Raw genomic sequence first — 20,592 nt, 5'->3', positions numbered from 1 at the left:
AAAAACTAAAGTAATGATAACAGCAGAAAGCTGTTGCTAACTACGGAATTAGAATTACATATTTATTAATATGTCTTACATGTATTTTTTGTTTCACACATTCTTGTCAGTAAGGTAATGACTTACATTACTGTGTCACCTTGTGGTAATTTGCTTGCATGGAGTGCTGGAGACATAGCCTGTGTCCTAGAGAGTCTGGCATTTTCTGTTCCGATAAAGTCATCAACAATCCCATATTGACACCCAAACTATAATTCAGAATCAGCTTTAAAGCATCTCTAACTGATGGAGAATTCAACAAATGTTGCAATGTTTCAACTCCATGGATTAAACGAAACAAGATCATATAAATATGTCTTCTTTGCCTTTACATTACTTTTTTACCTGTTGATCACTTTTTTTAATCTGGGACTGATTGCTACAATCCTCCTAGAGAAATCCCTCCATGAGCCCATGTACATCTTTATCTGTAACTTGAGTGTCAACACACTGTACGGAACAGCTGGTTTCTATCCTAAACTCCTGGCTGACTTTCTCTCTGACACTCATGTCATCTCATACACTGGATGTTTGACTCAAGCCATTGTGATCTACTCTTCTGTTTTGTGTGAATACACTAATTTAGCAGTGATGGCCTTTGACAGGTATGTGGCAATATGCAAACCCTTACAGTACCATTCTATCATGAATGCTGTAACTGCTGGAAAAATTATTCTGATATTGTGGATTGTTCTATTTTGTGAGGTAATGATTGCAATTTTCTTAAATATCAGACTGCCATTATGTGGGTCTCAGATTGACAAACTGTACTGTGACAACTGGTCAGTGGTAAAACTGTCCTGTGTGGACACAACTCTCAACAGTATCTATAGTTATATTGTTGTTATTGTTCATGTTTCACAAGCTGTTTTTATTGTATATTCTTACATCCAGATTATCAGAGTGTGTGTAATGTCCAGAGAAGGCAGGAGTAAGTTTATGCAGACCTGCTTTCCTCATTTTATCTCATTAATCAGCTTCAGTGTCACCACAGTCTTTGATGTGATGTTTTCTAGATACGGCTCTAGGAACACACCACAGACTCTTCGCAATATCATGGCAGTGGAGTTTCTAGTCATCCCTCCTCTTCTAAATCCCCTCATATACGGCTTAAATCTCACTCAGATTCGCATAACGGTTAAGAGATGGTGTAGCAATAACAGAAACTAGAATATGCACGGTATCAAAATGTAAACGTTTGACTTTTGAAGCTTGTTTACCTTAAAAATAATGACAAACTACAATTCCTATGTTTAAATGTGAACTGAAATTTCATTTTGTACGTGTGTGATGCCGAGCATATGTTTCAAGCACCAAATTATGAATGCAAAGGAAATTGTGATGTACTTGTACTATATAACTCTGCATTAGACAGTTTTCTGAAGATGTACTGTATACCTTATTCTCTAAAAAACTAAAAACAAAGTAACTGAAGGGTGGTACTATATGTTATACTTCAAATTGCAGAATTAAGCAGGCAAGTAAAAATATATTTTCCAAGATGTCCTGATTACTTTTCTCTTTTTCTAGATTGATTCCCAGTTTCTGTTTTGCAAGTCATTAGTAACCATCCCATTCACTATAGGCTAAATTCAGTAACAAAATATCATTCCTTAAAAAAGATTGAAAACATTTTATTTTTCCTATTGTTTTAGATATACTGTACAGTATGTGTACACACATGGACACACACAGGGTGGGGAGAATGGGGGGTTAGAGTGCCCTCTGCTGGGAAGAAGTGAGTGTGGTCTCACAGTAATGTAATGCTCTCTTCACAGGTGGACTGCTGACCTCAGACCTTTTCGTGGTAACATTTTCAACTGACGAAACTTTTAAAGCTTAATCCTAGTTAGTCATAATCACATCTTTTTAACACATATAGTATCTAACTAGAAATGGAGAACTTGCCCAATGGAACAGTATTTACACTCCATGGATTAAATGCCACAAGATCACAATAATATGTCCTTTTTACCTTTACTCTTCACTTTTACTTATTGATCATGTTCTTGAATCAGACTCTGATGGCTGCAGTCCTTCTGGAGAAATCCCTCCATAAGCCCACATACATCTTCATCTGTAACTGGTGTGTTAATGTGCTGTATGGAACTGCTGCTTTCTACCCCACACTCCTGGGATAGACAACTCCTCTTACATCTGAATACCTTAATGGAATTCATTGTGGATGTGGATATTATATTAACAAATGTTTTATCAAAACTGGCAGATCTCATTTAACATAGATGCTGTATCTACATTGTTTTATGTGCAAATAGCAAAAATATAAAGAATAAATACAAAATTGGTAACACTGAGATATGAGATTAATTATGATAAAGACTTGTAGCTGTTTATGTTGACTGATAAGTAACCTCTTATAGACAATGTGAGCAAGCAATTAAAAAGACAGTCAAAGCCTTAAGATATCCAGTTAAAAGCATCAAATTAAATCAAGGTCTGTTATGTTAGAAAATTGTGTCTCACATTAGTAAGGCTTCATTTAAAATAGTGTGTGAAGTTTTAGTCACCACGTTATAGAAAGATATTGCTGCCCATGAATCAGACGACACAAGAAGAGCAATCAGACATGTTTGTCCTTTACAAAATGTCCTACACTCACAGGCTTAAGGAACTGAACTGTTTTAGTCTTGAACAGAGAAAACTATGAGGGAACCTGATACAAGTATGTCTGATCCTCAAAGGTATAGACAAAGTCACCCCAGAAGGGTTTCTTCAGAATGAACTACAGAACACAAACTAGAGGAGATTAGTGGAAATACTGATCAGTTGCCCCAAGGTGCTTAACAATGCAATTGATGATACAGTTTGTCAATACAGAACAAAAGAGCAGAAGACAACGGAGGAGAGGAACCAAAAACTCCTTAGCAATGAGAAAAAAAACCTCCAGGGGTCCAAGGTCAACTGGTTGCCCAACCCTTTGGGCATGCTAACATTATATAATTAAAAAAAGGAAATAATGAGGGTATTAACCCACCCATCCATCATGTCTTCTGTGTGTTAGTACTCCATGCAGATCTCTGTAGACCAGTAAATTCCTCCTAAACGATAGTTATATCCACGATGTCCCTCTTGGATCCATGGCAGGGATGCAGCATCCAACTCAGATGGTGCCCAGCCCGGGCGCCATCCGGACATGTGTGGAGTAGAATAGGATTGTTTGGTTAGAACAGATGTATCTATGTGGTGGGCCAACATAGAGATGCACAACGGCATGTACAGCAGCACCAGCAGCCATGGTTGCTGTCACGAAGCATCGTTCAGGACCCTATGCAGACAGCACAATCCGGAAGGGAGTGAGAAAACACGGAGAAAAAAAGACTAAGATAGGGGCTGGAAGAATAACAGGGGACGTGTCCAAGGTGCGCTGGTGTTTTGGGGGGGGTGTCCAGGGTGAACAAGTCCAAGGGAGTCTGTTAGAATATCCTGGGAAAGCTAATGTCCAAAGCTAGGTGATCCATTCTGACACAGAAGAATGAAGTTAAAAACAGGAGCGGGATCTGGCGAAGGGTCGGGGGAAATAAAAGGGGATTACGGGGCCAGGCGCTCCCAGTCCCAGACCCAGATGGTCAGGACGCCGTTGTGAAGCCTATTGCGTCGAGTTGCTCCTGGACTCGCTGGTAGGCGGGCATCCGGGTGTCCATCTTCCAAAGCTGAGCCCAGATTGGCAGGAACGTCTGGCTTTTATAGGATGGGGGCAGGAATCAGAAGCAGGTGCAGGAGATCCAGAATAAACAAGGAAGGGCTGAAGCGTCCTTAAGAGGAGGGGATTACGATCGTGACAGTTACAGCAGGCTATAATGTAAGGTTTGAGTAGGCTAGGCTGAAGTAATAGGTCTTCAGTCTGGATTTGAATACTGAGATTGACTCGTCATCCCAAATATGGGCTGGGAGACTGTTCCATAAGCTAGGGGCCCTGTAACTAAAGGCTTTACTGCCAACTGTTATTTTATTAATGCATGGAATATGAAAAAGACCTGCATTCTATGATCTAAGCAGGCAACTTGGATTGTAAACATTAATAAGTTCCATTAGATAGACAGGTGTCACGCCCTCTGCAGCCAGAGGGCGCTCCTTCTCTGTCCTGTCCCTAGTTTCCGGTCTGCTGTCTTTCCTGTCCCTCTCTTTCCCTTGGGCTATATATTTCCGGGTCTTGCACTCTGTCCTCGCTCAGCATTGACGTTCGGATGTCCTGAGACCCGCCTAGCACCAGGGCGCCCCTCGTCCGCTCCCTGAGGGCATAGGTTTCTATACGGCATTCCTGAACTCTTTGCACTATGAGCCCGGGCCTTTTTCCCGTCTCGCCGCTACGCATATGGGTCTTTTTCCGCTCTCCTGCTCCCCACGGTTAGTCCCTTTGGACGTCCGTGACAACAGGTGCCTGACCTCTGAGAGCCTTGTAAGTAAGTAGAAAGATTTTGAAGTCTGCCCTGTACCTGACAGGAAGCCAATGAAGAGAGCTAAGCATGAGGTAAGGATGTAACAACTTTTTCAGAGATTAGATAGAGAAAGCTCACAAATAAACAGTCAGAGGTTTGCGCTAGCAAACAGTAATCTGACCGTGCTTCTTTCCACAAGAACAGTTTCTGTGAACGACTTCAACCACATGTGATCTGAGAGCATCACAGACTCTGAAGGTACATTTGGCCACATTTCACTGCACAAAGCAAAACTCCCATTTACAAATGAGAAAACCTGCATTACTGAAAAGGAAAAGTGTTTCACTTTCCTTGTTCTTTAAGTGCATTCTAATCTCAGAGGAAAAGGCATGTACAGTATAGGCATGGACAATTTTGAGGCCTACTGTAGGTACATTGCCGGCTACTATACATTGGTGTTCTGGTCCTTGTGCACTTTCCTACCTGAGTCACTTACAGCACTTACAATGTCCCAGAGGGAAAGGGGTAGTTTTCTTTCCATGATGAATTCCAGCTCCAGGTGATTAAACAAAAAACAACACATCTTGGACTTATTTAACAAGCACTGCAGTGTCATGAGCCTCCCAGGACTGTTTATAGTCTTCAATTCTTCCTCCTGCAGGAAACTTACATTATAAAGCAGAGAAAAGCAGCTCAAAGTAACAAAGATTCATGCTCTTCCTGTAGCAGCACTGCACTCTCTGAGAGGTAGTAATGTTTGTAGATATCATCATCCGTAAAGTTGCTTTAACTAAGAAGCTAACTACATCTATAACTATTTACTTATAACTACAGTAAATATTCTGTTGTAAATTAGTTGTAAATTATTTTGTCTTCCAATTAACTTTTATTTTGTACATGATTGTAAGTGTGCTATAGACTGACCTTAATGTCTTGAATTCTGCGTCTGTTACATTTTGTAATTGACTTTTACATTATACTGTATATGACTGTAATGTCTATGACAGATGGAGGACTTGTCTAAAGTTGCTGTATTTAATATTAATGCATTTGAGGATTCAAAAAAGGTTGTGTGATTATAGGGAAGAAATAGAAGTGGCTTTAGGAAGCTCAGCAGGCGAAAAACACTAAATAATCTCTTCACAACTAGTTATGATATTTGATAATTTGCTTGGATGGAGTGCTGGGAACATAGTCTGTGTTCTAGAGAATCTGTGTTCTGGTAAACTCACAGATGATCCCACGTTAAAACCCCAAAAATAGGTCAGACCCAAGTTTAAAACATCTCTAATTAATGGAAAACTCATCTAACATTGCAGGAGTTAATCTGAATGGATTGACTGAGACAAGATTACAGAAATATATATTTTTTCTTTTTACTTTTCTCTTTTACCTGTTGATCATCTTTCTGAATCTGACACTAACTGCTACAGTCCTTCTGGAGAAATCCCTCCATGAGCCCATGTACATCTTCATCTGTAACTTGAGTGTCAACACACTGTACAGAACTGCTGGTTTCTATCCTAAACTCCTGGCTGACTTTCTCTCTGACACTCATGTCATCTCATACACTGGATGTTTGATTCAAGCCTTTCTGATCTACTCCTCTGTTTTGTATGAATACAGCAGTTTAACAGTGATGGCCTATGACAGGTATGTGGCGATATGCAAACCCTTAGAGTACCATTCTGTAATGAATACTGTGACTGCTAAAAAATTTTTTTTGATTCTCTGGACTGTTACGTTCTGTGAAACAGTGATTCCCATATTGTTAAATATCAGACTACCTTTATGTGGGTCTCAGATTGACAAGCTCTACTGTGATAACTGGTCAATGGTAAAGCTGTCCTGTGTGGACACAACTCTAAACAATATCTGTGGATACATTTTAGTAATTGCTTGTGTTTCACAAGCCTTTTTTATTGTGTATTCTTACATCCAGATTATCAGAGTGTGTGTAATATCCAGTGAAGGAAGGAGTAAATTTATGCAGACCTGTTTGCCTCATTTGATTTCACTAATCACTTTCAGTATCACTACAGTCTTTGATGTGATGTTTTCTAGATACGGCTCTAGAAACACACCACAGACTCTTCGCAATATCATGGCAGTGGAGTTTCTAGTCATCCCTCCTCTTCTAAATCCCCTCATATACAGCTTAAATCTCACTCAGATTCGCATTAGGGTGAAGAGATGGTGCAATAAAGTGTAGAATTGTTTAAAATTCCATTCTAATATTAATCTTGTGTATCATAAAAACATTGAAAAACATTATTTTAACAAAAGATACAAGATACAATTCTTATTCTGAAATATTTAGTGGTGTTATTTCAATGTACAGAGATATTTAATTTAATGTTTGAGTCATTAAATTCTTTATACAAAGGAAACAGTGACTTCCTGGAAAAATAAAAGCAAACATGAAAACGTTTTAACCTTTTTTTTTATTTGATCATTAAAGTGTTCATATCTGGTCAATTTTCTCTCTTTCTGGTCTCATTTCTCGTTTCCAGTTTGAATAGTTCTAATAAATTCAAAAGTCATAAACACTCCTCCTATTCAGGAGAATGTGATTGTTTTAAATCAGAAAAAAAACAGTGTGCTTTAATAAAGGGCAAACATTTCCACTTGTCCTATGTGTATATTCATACAGACATAATTGTCACTTAGGAACCACAGTGTGTTACAGCCCAAAATCTAGGTCACAACTGGGGTTTGTTTTCACTAATCAAAATGAATTTGTTAATGAATGAGAAAGGAAAACACTTGATGTCTTTATAAACACAGTAAAACCCAAGTGTGAGTGTAGTTAACCCTTGAACACCTGTTCTACTTTGAAATGTATAATAATATTGGACTGACCAATTGGCGATCTTTCTTACGGTAAGCTGCTCATTACACAAAGGGCTGGGGAACTGTGGAACATGCTATCCAGCCATGTTCTTGAAACTAAAAAGACAAAAACATATCAATGGCAAACCCTAAACCTACTCTGGGTTACAAATGAGCAATTCTGCCGTCTGTCTCTGAAGGCCTCGAATCATCAGATTGGAAAATGTTCCACCAAATAATAAAAAGTGATGTGAAATGATCTTCATATGATGTAGCATTTGTAATTCCAGATTGGGGTTAGGGTTGCAAGAACCATTAAACGCTGCCTGCAGTTAGACTTCTAGTTGCACTATAAAGGACAAAATTAAGAAAGCTGACACAGTAGAAGAGGATTTCTTACAAATTGTAATCTGACTCATTTTTGGCATACGTTACTGAATGGTTCAATACACAATATAAGCAGCCAAAACTCTCCGAAAAATAATTTCAAGACAGGAGCAAATTCCCACTTGTCCTATAGTTCACTTGAGCCCCAAAATCCAGCACTAAAAAATGTCTACGCAGTGTGGGAATGCTAACCCCAACCCTAGCTGGGGTTTCAAATGAGCAACTCAGCAATCTGTCTCTGAAGGCCTCGAATCATCAGATTGGCAAATGTTCCTTGAACCAAAAAATATCAGCATAAAACAACAAAAACCATTGAAAAAAAGTGGTTGGAAATGTATCTGTTTCAGGAAAATAACTCCTGTGGAAATATTTTGAATCCGCTAAAAAAAGCTGTAAAATGTTTTTAATATAATGGTGCATTTAAGGCCAGATTAGGGTTAGGGTAACAAGAACATTTTGACTGCCATTAGACTTCTACTTGCACTTTAAATTACAAACTTAAGGACTTTTACACAGAAGAAAATATAATCACTGAATGGTTCAATAAAAAATCTAAGCAGCCAAAACTCTCCGAAAAAAATTCAAGATAGGAGCAAATTATCACTCGTCCTAAAGTTCTCTTCGGCCCCAAAATCCAGCACTGACCTTAAAAAATGTGTACATACTGCAGGAATGCTAACCCTAACCCTAGCTGGGGTTTCAAATGAGCAATTCTGGAACCTGTCTCTGAAGTCCTCAAATCATCATATATGAAAAAGCGTAGAATGTACCCGACAACTTTAACTAACCCTTAACACAAAAGTTCACACAAATACACAAGTGAACTACGAATAGAAAGAAGGGAAAACGAGAGTAGGCACAAGGAACAGGGTACAAAAGAACACAGAGGTTGATATAACACGTTAGGGCGAGGTAACGGCGAAATAAAGGAAACAAACAAACAAAAGTACAAGAAGACGACCACAGACCAATGAAGCCGAAGCAAAAGGAAAACACACACGAAGCAAAACGAAAACACACACGAAGCAAAACGAATGAAAACGGAGAGACGAAGCCGAAGCAAAACGAAAGCGAAACGAAGCCGAGCCGAGCAGAACCGAAGTCAAACAAAAAGGCCCCTTCATTCTGATAACCTCCAAGTTAAATACTGAACTGAAGTACTTTCATATTTCCATTAGCAAAAATCTAGCCAGTTTTGTCAGTGATGAAAAAACGGCTTTGAACCCTTGGTAATTTTCTTATCTTTTTAATACAGTAATGTCTCTGACTAAAATTGTGGGGAAAAAAAGGTTTGTGTTAAATTCAAAGTAACTCAGTATGTCTCTAGTACATACTTGTTAAAAAAAGCCTCAGGTTGACAATCATGTGCTGGACACATGAACGTTTGTCTGAGAATCGCATCTTGAAAGCCCTATTCAAAAGTGAAAATTAACATGCATTGAAAAGTAAATTGTATTTATCCTGCTTTCTTTGTTCAAATTCATCTCCAAGGTATAGCACATACTGTTATATGTCTGTATACTGTATTTTGAAACTTAGATAAATCAGAATCACATACACTGTCCCAAAGGAAAGGTTTTTATTAGTGTGTTACAGTTCAAGCTTATTAAACAAGCAGCACCAAACCAGTGGTGTACCGGGACTGTTTTCAGACAGTTATTCTCTGAAGTCTTCCTCCTGCAGAAGACGTAAAAAGCTGAGTAAAGTAGCTCAGATTAGGAAGCAAGGGTTCATGCCCTTCCTGTAGCAATACCTGAGAGGTAATATCTGTACATATTGTCATCCATGGCTTTACGTAAACTAAAGAGTGGGAGTCTATCCATAATTTAGTAGTCTTTCTTTCCTTAGGTACTACTACACAGTATTTCATTAAATATTTTTTTAATTACTTTGCCTCCTTGCTGGTTAAAGTATTCTGTGTGAACCATTTTTTCTGACAAATGTTATCTGTGGTTAATGATCTCTTTTCTCTTTTCCCCCCATTACCTGTAAAGCGCTTTGAGTGGAGTGTCCAGAAAAGCGCTATATAAGTGTAAGCAATTATTATTATTATTATTATTTTCTACTGTAGGTGTAAAGAGGAGTGACAGTTCACAGGAGTAAAGCAGAAAATACTCTCTCCACGCTCAGGTCTGATCTTTTGTAACATGCTGATGTGGAGGGCTGGAGTCTTCAGACCATATCCTAGAGACAGAGTTTTAAAATTCAAATTCAGCTACAGCATCTGTTAGATTAATTGAAGTTTTCTACATCCTTGTCTGATGGAGAACTTCACTAATGTTGTAACGTTTTACCTCAATGCATTAAGTGAGACAAAGTCAGAAAAATACATCTGTTTTGGTTTTACTCTTGTTTTTTACTTTTCAATCATATTTCTGAATCTTACATTGATTGCCACAATTATGCTGGAGAAATCCCTCCATGTGCCCATGTACATTTTCATCTGCAACTTGAGTGTCAACACACTGTATGGAACTGCAGGATTGTATCCTCCTGGCTGACTCTTGGCTGACATGTCATCTCATACAGTGGATGTTTCACTCAAGCCTTTGTGATCTACTCTTCTGTTCTGTGTGAATTTACCAATTTAGCAATGATGGCCTATGACAGGTATGTAGCGATCTGCAAACCCTTAAAGTACCATGCTATCATAAATGCTGTGACTTCTGTAAAATGTGTACTACTTTCATGGATCTTTGTGTTGGCTGAGGTAACAGTCCAGCTTGTGTTAACAATCAGACTGCCTTTATGTGGGTCTCATATTGACAGACTCTACTGTGACAACTGGTCAGTTGTGAAGCTATCTTGTGAGGACTCAACTCTTAATTCTATCTGTGGTTACATTTTATTTGTTACTCACATTTCACAAGCCTTGTTTATTGTATATTCTTACATTAAGATTATCAGAGTGTGTTTATGCAGTTTATGCAGACTTGTGTGCCACATTTGATTACATTAATCAACTTTACTGTCACAATCATCTTTGATGTAATGTATTCTAAATACAGCTCTAAAAAAGAACCACAAACTCTTCGCAATATCATGGCAGTGGAGTTTCTAGTCATCCCTCCTCTTCTAAATCCCCTCATATACAGCTTAAATCTCACTCATATCCGTGCAAGCCTTAAAAGGTTGTGTAACAGAAAAGTAGATTCTCAAACATAGTTCGTCAAAGCTTGTTAACTTTAAAAATAATGAAATATAGTTTACATCATTACGCATTTCATGGTACAGTTTTATGCACACAGAAAATTTGCTTACTGTTGTACAGTCATGGATATATTACACAGAATAATCTGGCTCCATTGGATATCTAAATATATTTGCCCTTGACATTCACAATGTACTGCACTTTTTCATCACCTGAATATGTGCACTGTAATCAGGAGAATGAATAAAAAAGTCTTGCAGCATTTTATATTTCCAAATTTTGAATGTAAGCCAACATTTAAAAACATTTGCAAAATATTTTGATGTGGATATTTCTGCTCACAAGCATTGTTATAATAAACTAAAAGGTGGTGCCCACTGTATGACAGGATAGCAGGTATGATGATAAAGAAACAACACTTTCCATTTGTCCTGTGCACTCAATGTATTTGTGTGTACCAATGTTCTTCTGTCTGTTATGCCTTACCTGCATGTTTTATACAAGTGACTTCAGCAAGCTTTTCCACTTAGAGTGAACTACTGTATGAATTCCAATTCAGCAATAATTATGTACAGTATAATAAATCTACTTTGACAGTACTCAGTCCATATTGTATCTTTATCACTTGCATGGTATTTTACCTAAACTGCCTCCTTTGTTTTGAGACAATGAAGCACAACGATTTCCCAAATTGAATTCATTTTAATGAATGTTTTTGTTACACACTTTAATTCTGAAAAATAAATAAAACATATATGATTTAAAAAATCAGACATTTTCATTACATTGCTATAAAGTGTTATGTTCTTTGCATTTAATTAATTAATTGATTTCATTTTTAAGGTACAATATTTCATTATGGGGTCAGTGTCGGTGTGAAATTAATTTCTTACAAATACTCTAAGTGACGGAAATTAAACACAATTTTTATCAGATAAATTACACTAGTCCTATTCACAAGATAAGACAAACCTGCATCATGGGAATAAAAATATTTTATCATGTTACCTTTATTGAAAATAATCAAAAAAGAATAGTACACACAGCCCTTTAGGGATGTAGAAATATATCGTTTGAAACACATCTTTTTGAAGAGAAAATGATATCTTAATTGCAATACATTATTGTGTCAGAGCTCAAGCTCATTAAACAAGCACCAGAAAAGCACCAGTGGTCTCCAAGGACTGTTTTCAGACAGCTGTTCTCTAAAGCCTCCCTCCGGCAGGAGACATACTGTATAAAATGAATAAATTAGCTCAGATTGAGAAACAAAGCTTCATGCTCTGCAGCAACACCCTGCTTTCCCTGGGAGGTAACGACTATACAGTACCTATTGTCATCCATAGCTTAAACTTCTAAACTAAAGAGACAAGTGTGTGCTTGTTGGTAACTTAATCTTCTGTCTTTCCTCAGATAATACTGTATTTCCTTATACATATTTTTATATTTAGCATACATATAAATATATGTAGAAAATGTTTTTTATATTTATATTTTTATATGAAGTATCCTATGTAAACTTTATTCTGACAAAGATCATCTGTAGTTAATTAACCTCTTTTTTAATCGTAAAGAGAAATGCCTGTTCACAGCAGAAAAGTACTAATCGGCAGAAAAGCACTAAATATTTCCCAGTCAGGTCTAATTCTTCTGTAACATGCTTAGGTGGAGTGCTGGAGACCTAGAACCAGATTGTAAAGATGCTGGTTTCCTATATTGTAATTAACACACAGATGATCCGGTTTTAAAATTTAAATTCAGCTACACCATCTGTTATTTTCATCTGTTAGGTTTACAACATACCTGACTGATGGAGAATTTCACTAATGTTGTAGTATTTTACCTCAATGGATTAAATGAGACAAGGTCACAAAAATACATTTGTTTTGCCTTTACTCTAGTTTTTTACTTGTTGATTGTATTTTTGAACATGACTCTAATGTTTACAATCCTTCTGGAGAAATCCCTCCATGAGCCCATGTACCTCTTCATCTGTAACTTGAGTGTCAACACCCTGTATGGAACAGCTGGTTTCTATCCTAAACTCCTGGCTGACTTTCTCTCTGATACCCATGTCATCTCATACACTGGATGTTTGATTCAAGCCTTTGCCATCTACTCTTCTGTTATGTGTGAATTTACCAGTTTAACAGTGATGGCCTATGACAGGTATGTGGCGATATGCAAACCCTTAGAGTATCATTCTATCATAAATGACAGCTGGAAATTTCTCTTAATTTTGTGTTTTTTTGTGTTCTCAGAGGTAACGATCCAACTTGTGTTAACTCTCAGACTGCCTTTATGTGGGTCTCAGATTGACAAACTCTACTGTGACAACTGGTCAATTGTGAAGCTGTCCTGTGTGGACAAAACTCTCAACAATGTCTGTGGTTACATAATAACAATTGCTCAGGTTTTACAAGCCTTTTTGATTTTATATTCTTACATTCAGATTATCAGAGTCTGTTTAATGTCTCATGAAAGTAGAGGAAAGTTTATGCAGACCTGCTTACCTCATTTGGTCACATTAATCAACTTCACTGTCGCTATCCTCTTTGATGTGATGTATTCTAGATATGGCTCTAGAAACACATCACAGACTCTTCGCAATATCATGGCAGTGGAGTTTCTAGTCATCCCTCCTCTTCTAAATCCTCTTATATATGGCTTAAATCTCACTCAGATTCGCATAGGCATTAAAAGATTGCTTAACAGAAATGTAGATTTGTGAACATAGTTGCCATCTAAGAGTACAGTAATAAATTAGGCTTATGTAGACTACAAATATTACTATAATATTTGTTCATATCTATAGAATTTTCATGCACCCAAAAAATTCACTTTCCATTGTGCAGTTTTGTATGTTTTACACATTATAATCTGAATCCATGGGAAATCTAGATGTATTTTAACCCCAGACAGTTTTTAGTGTTTTTCATTAAAAACATTTTATACTCGCAAATTGTGAATTTCCACCAACATTAATGAAACATGTTTTTGTTCTGAACATTTATGCTCAACAGCATTTTACATTACAGGTTTAATACATTTTCTGTTTGTCCTGCATATGTATTAGTGCGTACTGTGTGTTTGTGCTTCTTATATATTATTTTTATTTATTATTTTCTAGTAGTTGCACAACATTCATCAACTTCCCTTTGGGATCAATAAAGTCTTATCTACAGTATCTATCTAACATTACTTAGCAGCAGCTGGAAACATTTAATGATTTAATTTTCTTCAGAAAGAATGCAATCATATGAGAAATGAAAATAAAAAACACTTTGGAATCACTATTTGTGATACTACACAAAATCAAGATCTGATCTTGTCTCTTTTAAGAGTGTTGTCTTAAACTTCTGTTTATTTAAGTAGAATTAATCGGTTAATGAAAGAAAGGGAAATATTGGGGAGTTTTGGTTGAAATTCTTTAGCACTGCTAGATTTAAAACCCAGAACTATGGTGATTTTGTTTTAGGGGGTGTTTTATATTGCATGCTTAAATTCTGAACACATTTTTAAAAAATATGTTAATATGTAGTCTTCTGTTCCCTCAATTTAATTTAAGTTCCCTTTAAAATAAGATTATGGTATCTTTTAAAATGTGAACAGTGTCAGTTAGATATTAATTTTTGTAGATATTTTAGGTAGTGGAAATTTAACCTAGAAAAGTTTGCGAAATGTTCAACAGGCAACATGGAAACAAATCATCATTAATCATATGCCCTAAGTAAAAATGTAATAAAACATCAGTCAGAGGAGGTTGTAGTAACTGTGTATTCACTGTGGATGTGGATCGTATAATAACAAATGTTATACTAATATTTATGGATGTTTGTATTTGCACAAATACCAGCATTGGCAGAAAAGGTTTAATGTAGAAAACTGCAGAGATTTGTAGGCAGGCAGCAAAAATTAAAAAGACAATAAAAATGTTACAATATAACAAGTAAAGGTTTATTCTTGCTGAAAAGAGAAGAAAGGAAACACAATGTTTCGGCTGTGGAGCCTTCTTCGGGTCTCTATATTTAAAATATTGTAGAACTTAAATCCAGATCTGTTACAGTATGTTCAAGCTGTGTAATGCACTAGGAAGGCCTCATTTACAATAGTGTATACTATTTTAGACGCCATGTCATAGAAGAGATATTGCTGTTCTGGAATAAGTCTAGGGAAGAGAAACTGGTTACATCTCAGAATATCATGGATTATCTTACACTCACCTACAAGATAACAATGGACTAATTGTAACCTCTCTCAGCTTCTTATGTTCACAATATCTTGGATATCCTGGGGATACCAGTGGAATTTCATATACAGCTTAAATCTCAATCAGATCCACAGAAGAGACATTGTGTAATAAATAAATTATCAATCAAAAATAAATCAAACTCAATTTAAAACATAATATATAAACTGTGGTTGAATGTCAGAACCATTAAATCTGATAATATCACACTCTCTTACTGCTTGTTTTGAATTCTAAAGAAAACACAACAGTAAGTATATGAATATGTAGTGTATTTTATTCTTAATCCATTACTACATATATGGTATACTCCAAATAGAGTCATCAAATCATCAAAAGCTAAATGTCTCATCAGTGAGAATGTCACAATCGTAATCCCTCCCCTTAAGGGCGCTCCGGCTCTTTCCCGTTTTAGTTGATTTTGTGCACCTGCCTCCTATCCAGCCCCTCCCTATTTAGGCCAGACGCTCCTACCATTCTGGGCTCAGCTTTGGAAGATGGACGCCCGGAAGCCCGCCTACCAGCGGGTCCAGGGGAGACCCGACGGCATCGGCTTCACCACGGCGTCCTGACCATCTGGGTCCAGGGCTTGGAGCGCTTGGTCCCATTTACTCATTTTTATTCCCCATCCCAGCACCGGATACCTCTCCGGTTTTTAAACCTTAAGTCTTGTCTGTCCTGGATGGATCACCCAGCTCTGGACTCTTGGACTTCGCCCTGGATTTTTCCTTCAGACTCCCTTGGACTTATATGCCTGGACCATGACCCCCCACCCCGAGCACCAGTGCACCGTCGTCACGCCCCCCTGTTCATCAGCCTGCCCAGTTCCTCGTTGTCTCCTCCCTGTGTCCATTTCACTTACTTCCAGATTCTACCGTCTGCATAGGGTCCTGATCTACGCTTTGTGACACAGAATTATCTTTTGAGATATATTTTTGTTGTTTTTCAAGAAAGAACAAATAACCAAGGTTAAAAAAAATAGAAAATAGGAGCTCAACGTCAAGATGGTCTTATGTTTAGAGTTTTACATGATGAGTGATAAAACAAGCAGGTCGCAAGCTAAAAGAAGCTGTGAAAAATATACTCAGGCACCCTCACTCTGTGTAAGAGGTTTGCAGAGGTGAGAAAACTCCACAATGAAGTGTCACACTAGCAAACTGGAATCTAGCTGTCCATTTTTCCACAACAACAGTTTCTGTGAATGAAGTCAACCACATTGGGGTCAAAGGGCGTCACAGATTCTGAAGACACATCACTTGGATGCACTGGAACTCGTCTATTGGTTGCAATAGACATCATGCCCAAAGACTGATAGTAAAGACACCAGAGGTTCTTCAGGTGGCCAGACTGAAGTTCAGTAGAGCAGCTACACAAGTCACATCTGAAAGTACATTTCACAAATCCAAGCATTAAGCAGAGCTGCAAGTCTCCAAGTGGGGTCAAAACCCTTGAGTGGGTCAGCAAATATTAGAAATATGTCACCACTATTCATTTTGCAAAGACCGAACTTTTTAACTGGGTCAATGAAATATGGTTTTCATTCTGCAATGCACTGTGACCACATGGAGCGATGAACAGGTCAGGGTGCTCTGTGTGTACATTCATCCACACTCAGCAGAACTGGATATCATGTATCATGCTGGGGACAAGAACATATTTTTGCATGTGGAAACTGAATATATTATTGAGCCGACAGGAAATTGAATTAATTGTGTGATTCGTCTTTAACATAAGAATAAAGTGCATTCGTTTCTCCATCAGAAACACTCCCCTCTTGCCAGTTTGTAAAGCGATGAAAAATGACTTTAAACCCTGTCTTACTTTACTAACATTTTTTTAAATTCTGAAAGAACTGAATCTAAAATACAAGGAAACCTATTTGTTGTACAGTTAAATCCAAGCTAAATCCTTGTGTCTAAAGTACATGCAAGTGAACAAATGCCTCCGGTTGATTAAAATTGTATCATGAAAGCTATACTGTGTTCATTAGTTAAAAAAACGCATCATCCTGTTATCCTCATTAAATTAAGTTCAGAAGAAACCGTATATGGGTCTTGAGATTTTGTTCTATATGAAATGCGAGAAATCTCCCAAATGATAAGACATCTTACATTGAGTCTTAGTTCCATGTAGTGTTATAGTTCAAGTTCATTAAACAAGCAAAACACAGTTTAACCGTCTCCCAGGACTGTTTCAAGACAGTTATTCTCTAAAGCCTTCCACCTGCAGGAAACATATAAAGATGAGTAAATTAACTCAGATAGGCAAAGCTTCATGCTCTTCCTGCAGCAACATGCTGAGCTCACCCTGAGAGGTAATATCTGTACATATTGTCATCCATAACTTTACTTTAACAAGGGAACAGAAAGGATGAGAACAACATGAAGTTTATATTTCTTCTAACAGATTGTCTTCTTTCATTTTAAAACTATGTAAATGTCATTGCATACCTGTTATTATTTAATTTTCTTTTTTTATATTTATTATCAGCTTAAGGGCAGTTTGGCTTTCTGACAGAACTAATACATTTTCAGACGTTTATTTTTATTTGCTGGAGGTAAGCACTCCTGTGCTATTCTGTCACAAGGCAAGAGGATGTGGGTAGAGACCCCTCTGCTGGAAGCAAGCTGAAGTGTCTGTTCACAGTACAGGGGGAGAAAAGGACTAATTACTCTCTTCACAATCGAGCCTGACCCTTTTGTAACGTGTGCGTGAAGTGCCAGGGACACATCAGTGTTTAATGTTTTCTGGTAAACTCACAGAGGACTGCATATTAATACCCATACTAGAAATCAGAATCAGTTTTTAAAAATCACAACGTCATGGAGAACTCATTTAATTTTATAGTATTTAATCTCAGTGGATTAAATGACACCAGAGCTCATAAATATGTATTTTTTGGTCACACACTTTTTTTTTACCTGTTGATTGTTTTTTTGAATCTGACACTAACTGCAACAATCCTCCTGGAGAAATCCCTCCATGAGCCCATGTACATCTTCATCTGTAACTTGAATGTCAACACACTGTATGGAACAGCTGGTTTCTATCCTAAACTCCTGGCTGACTTTCTTTCTGACACCCATGTCATCTCATACGCTGGATGTTTTATTCAAACTGTGGTGATCTACACTTATGTTATGTGTGAATTCACCACTTTAACAGTGATGGCCTATGACAGGTATGTGGCGATATGCAAGCCCTTAGAGTATCATTCTATCATAAATGCTCTGATTGCTGGGAAATTTGTTTTAATTGTGTGGATTTTTGTTTTCTCTGAGGTAACAATTCAAGCTGTGTTAACTCTCAGACTGCCTTTATGTGGGTCTCAGATTGACAAACTCTACTGTGATAACTGGTCAGTGGTAAAGCTGTCCTGTGTGGACACAACTGTAAACAATATCTGTGGTTACATTTTAGTAATTGCTCAGGTTTTACAAGCCTTTTTTATAGTATATTCTTACATCCAGATTATCAAAGTGTGTTTAAAGTCTAGAGAAGGCAGGAATAAATTTATACAGACCTGTTTGCCCCATTTGATTTCATTGATCAACTTCACAGTCGCTATGGTCTTTGATGTGATGTATTCTAGATATGGCTCTAGAAACACATCACAAACTCTTCGCAATATCATGGCAGTGGAGTTTCTAGTCATCCCTCCTCTTCTGAATCCCCTCATATATGGATTGAATCTCACTCAGATTCGCGTAAGGATTAAAATATTGTGTAACAGAAAAGTAGACTTTTGAACATAGTTGGCTAAATGAACAAATATGCAAATTAATACATTACAATGTGTACGCTACAAATAACAATATCAAATATCAATGAATATTTGTTCATTTCTTAAGGCTTTTCTTGGTGTAGTTTTAGGAACTGAGAAAATTCACTTTACACAATATAATATGGATGCACAGAAAATCTAACTATATTTATCCCGGACAGTTTTAAATGTTTTTCAGAATTTTGTACTTCTAAACTGTGAACATCCACCGATACTATAGAAACATTTTAAGGAATGTGTTTCTTGTGAAAATGTATGCTCACACGTAATAAACTAAAAGGTTATGAGCACTGTATGACAGGATAAGAAGTATAAGGATAAAAAAATTAGTTTGTCCTGCATATACAGTATGTGTCTGTAGTGGATGATTGTACTGAGGGTGGAGTGTTGGCTCTGTGGCTCCAGATCTGCGCCCATAGCAGGAAGGTTGCCGGTTGGAATCCCTGAGCAAGGCCCTTAACCCCACCTGCTCCAGGGGCACCGTATAAATGGCTGACCCTGCACTCTGACCCCCAGCTTCTCTCCCTGTCTGTGTGTCTCATGGAGAGCAAGCTGGGGTATGTGAAAAGACAAATCCCTAATGCAAGAAATGATATATGGCTAATAAAGTGATCTTATCTTGTGTTTGTTATATGATATATTATGCTTTGGGTCTTATAACAGTTGCTGGGTGTGAACTATGAATTCCAGTTCTGCAATAATCCTGGAATATCTGCTTTGGCACACTTGAGCTGATATCTCGACCTGCATGATATTTTACCTAAACTGTCTCCTCTGTCTGTGGCACAGGAAGTGGAGGACTGTAATGTCACACATTAAAAAATCCTTGAGTGAAGTCTAACAACTCTGGCAGTTGCACAATATTACTGGGCAGCAACTTGAAACACTTCACAGAGCTTTACTCTGTTTCAATGTCCTTCACGAAGAATGCAAAATCATATAAGAACTGAAAATAAAAATCATGTTTGGAACCACACTGTGTGTTACTGCACAAAATCAAGATCACAGGTTGTAGCTCATAAGTGCACATTGGAGCAGACTTCCCTGAAGGGAATTACCCCCAAATTCCCTGTGTAATGTCTCATGTTCTAACCCTTAAAGTGGAGTGATGTTGTCATGGAGAATAAAATATACACATTAGTAACATTTAACTTTTTTAGTTTTAAAGCTCATAATATTATATGTAAAAACAAAATTTCAAACAAAATAGACTTCTTTAGATTAATATGTATTCTAGGTACAAAGTGTTGACATAAAGCAATTATTTCATTACTCCATTTTACATTCAAAATATTAATTTACCTACAGTGTGTTTTGCACGTGGAAAAATAATTATTTCATAGTACCGAGCTTTGAAGTATTGCCAGGTTTACCTTGTTTCATTTACTTTGCCCACTTTGAATTAATCCTGATTAGTGTGAATGAACACATTATGTTCCTTGTATTGTTATTTTTGTACAAGGATAGACCAGATGAAATGTATTTACTAGTACAAAGCTTTGAATAAACAGACAGTGGTATTGCCAAGTTTTAATTATTTAGTCTACTTCACCTGTTTTGAATCGAGCCTGATCAACATGAATGAACACATATGTCACTACTTTTGTGCAGGGACAGATGAGATGACATTCAATTTTCTCAAACTACAAGCAGAGAATGAAAAATTATTTTTTTAAATTATCTTCCCACATGCACTTAGCCATTGGGAACAAAGTAAAATGCAGTAACAACAGAATTCATTTGAGAAAGATGC

The 20,592-nt window shown here is 37.2% G+C and overlaps 4 protein-coding genes across 4 annotated transcripts; all 4 read left to right on the top strand.

The window, feature by feature from the left end:
• The first annotated feature begins 285 nt into the window (after positions 1-285).
• Positions 286-1,209, top strand: LOC148830103 (olfactory receptor 52B2-like). The gene has a single exon (XM_088922145.1). It carries the CDS (start codon positions 286-288, stop codon positions 1,207-1,209), a length of 924 nt encoding a protein of 307 aa, XP_088778271.1.
• Positions 1,210-5,730: 4,521 nt separating this feature from the next.
• On the top strand, positions 5,731-6,648 carry LOC148830102 (olfactory receptor 4C12-like). The gene has a single exon (XM_088921564.1). The coding sequence runs from the start codon at positions 5,731-5,733 to the stop codon at positions 6,646-6,648; it is 918 nt and encodes a 305-aa protein (XP_088777690.1).
• A 5,968-nt stretch (positions 6,649-12,616) lies between these two features.
• On the top strand, positions 12,617-13,537 carry LOC148830101 (olfactory receptor 4S2-like). The gene has a single exon (XM_088922362.1). It carries the CDS (start codon positions 12,617-12,619, stop codon positions 13,535-13,537), a length of 921 nt encoding a protein of 306 aa, XP_088778488.1.
• A 4,340-nt stretch (positions 13,538-17,877) lies between these two features.
• Positions 17,878-18,804, top strand: LOC148830100 (olfactory receptor 4C12-like). Its single transcript, XM_088921558.1, has one exon. The coding sequence runs from the start codon at positions 17,878-17,880 to the stop codon at positions 18,802-18,804; it is 927 nt and encodes a 308-aa protein (XP_088777684.1).
• Positions 18,805-20,592: the final 1,788 nt, after the last annotated feature.

Source organism: Atractosteus spatula, chromosome 7 (assembly GCF_055471065.1).
Source record: "Atractosteus spatula isolate fAtrSpa1 chromosome 7, fAtrSpa1.hap1, whole genome shotgun sequence".
In the NCBI taxonomy this organism is placed as follows: Eukaryota; Metazoa; Chordata; class Actinopteri; order Semionotiformes; family Lepisosteidae; genus Atractosteus; species Atractosteus spatula.
The sequence above is the reverse complement of the archived record's forward strand: the minus strand, read 5'-3'. Positions and strand labels throughout refer to the sequence as shown.

Bases quoted from the DNA above. Each gene is read 5' to 3' on its own strand.
- LOC148830100 (XM_088921558.1), top strand. From the start codon at position 17,878: ATGGAGAACTCATTTAATTTTATAGTATTTAATCTCAGTGGATTAAAT.
- LOC148830101 (XM_088922362.1), top strand. From the start codon at position 12,617: ATGGAGAATTTCACTAATGTTGTAGTATTTTACCTCAATGGATTAAAT.
- LOC148830103 (XM_088922145.1), top strand. From the start codon at position 286: ATGGAGAATTCAACAAATGTTGCAATGTTTCAACTCCATGGATTAAAC.
- LOC148830102 (XM_088921564.1), top strand. From the start codon at position 5,731: ATGGAAAACTCATCTAACATTGCAGGAGTTAATCTGAATGGATTGACT.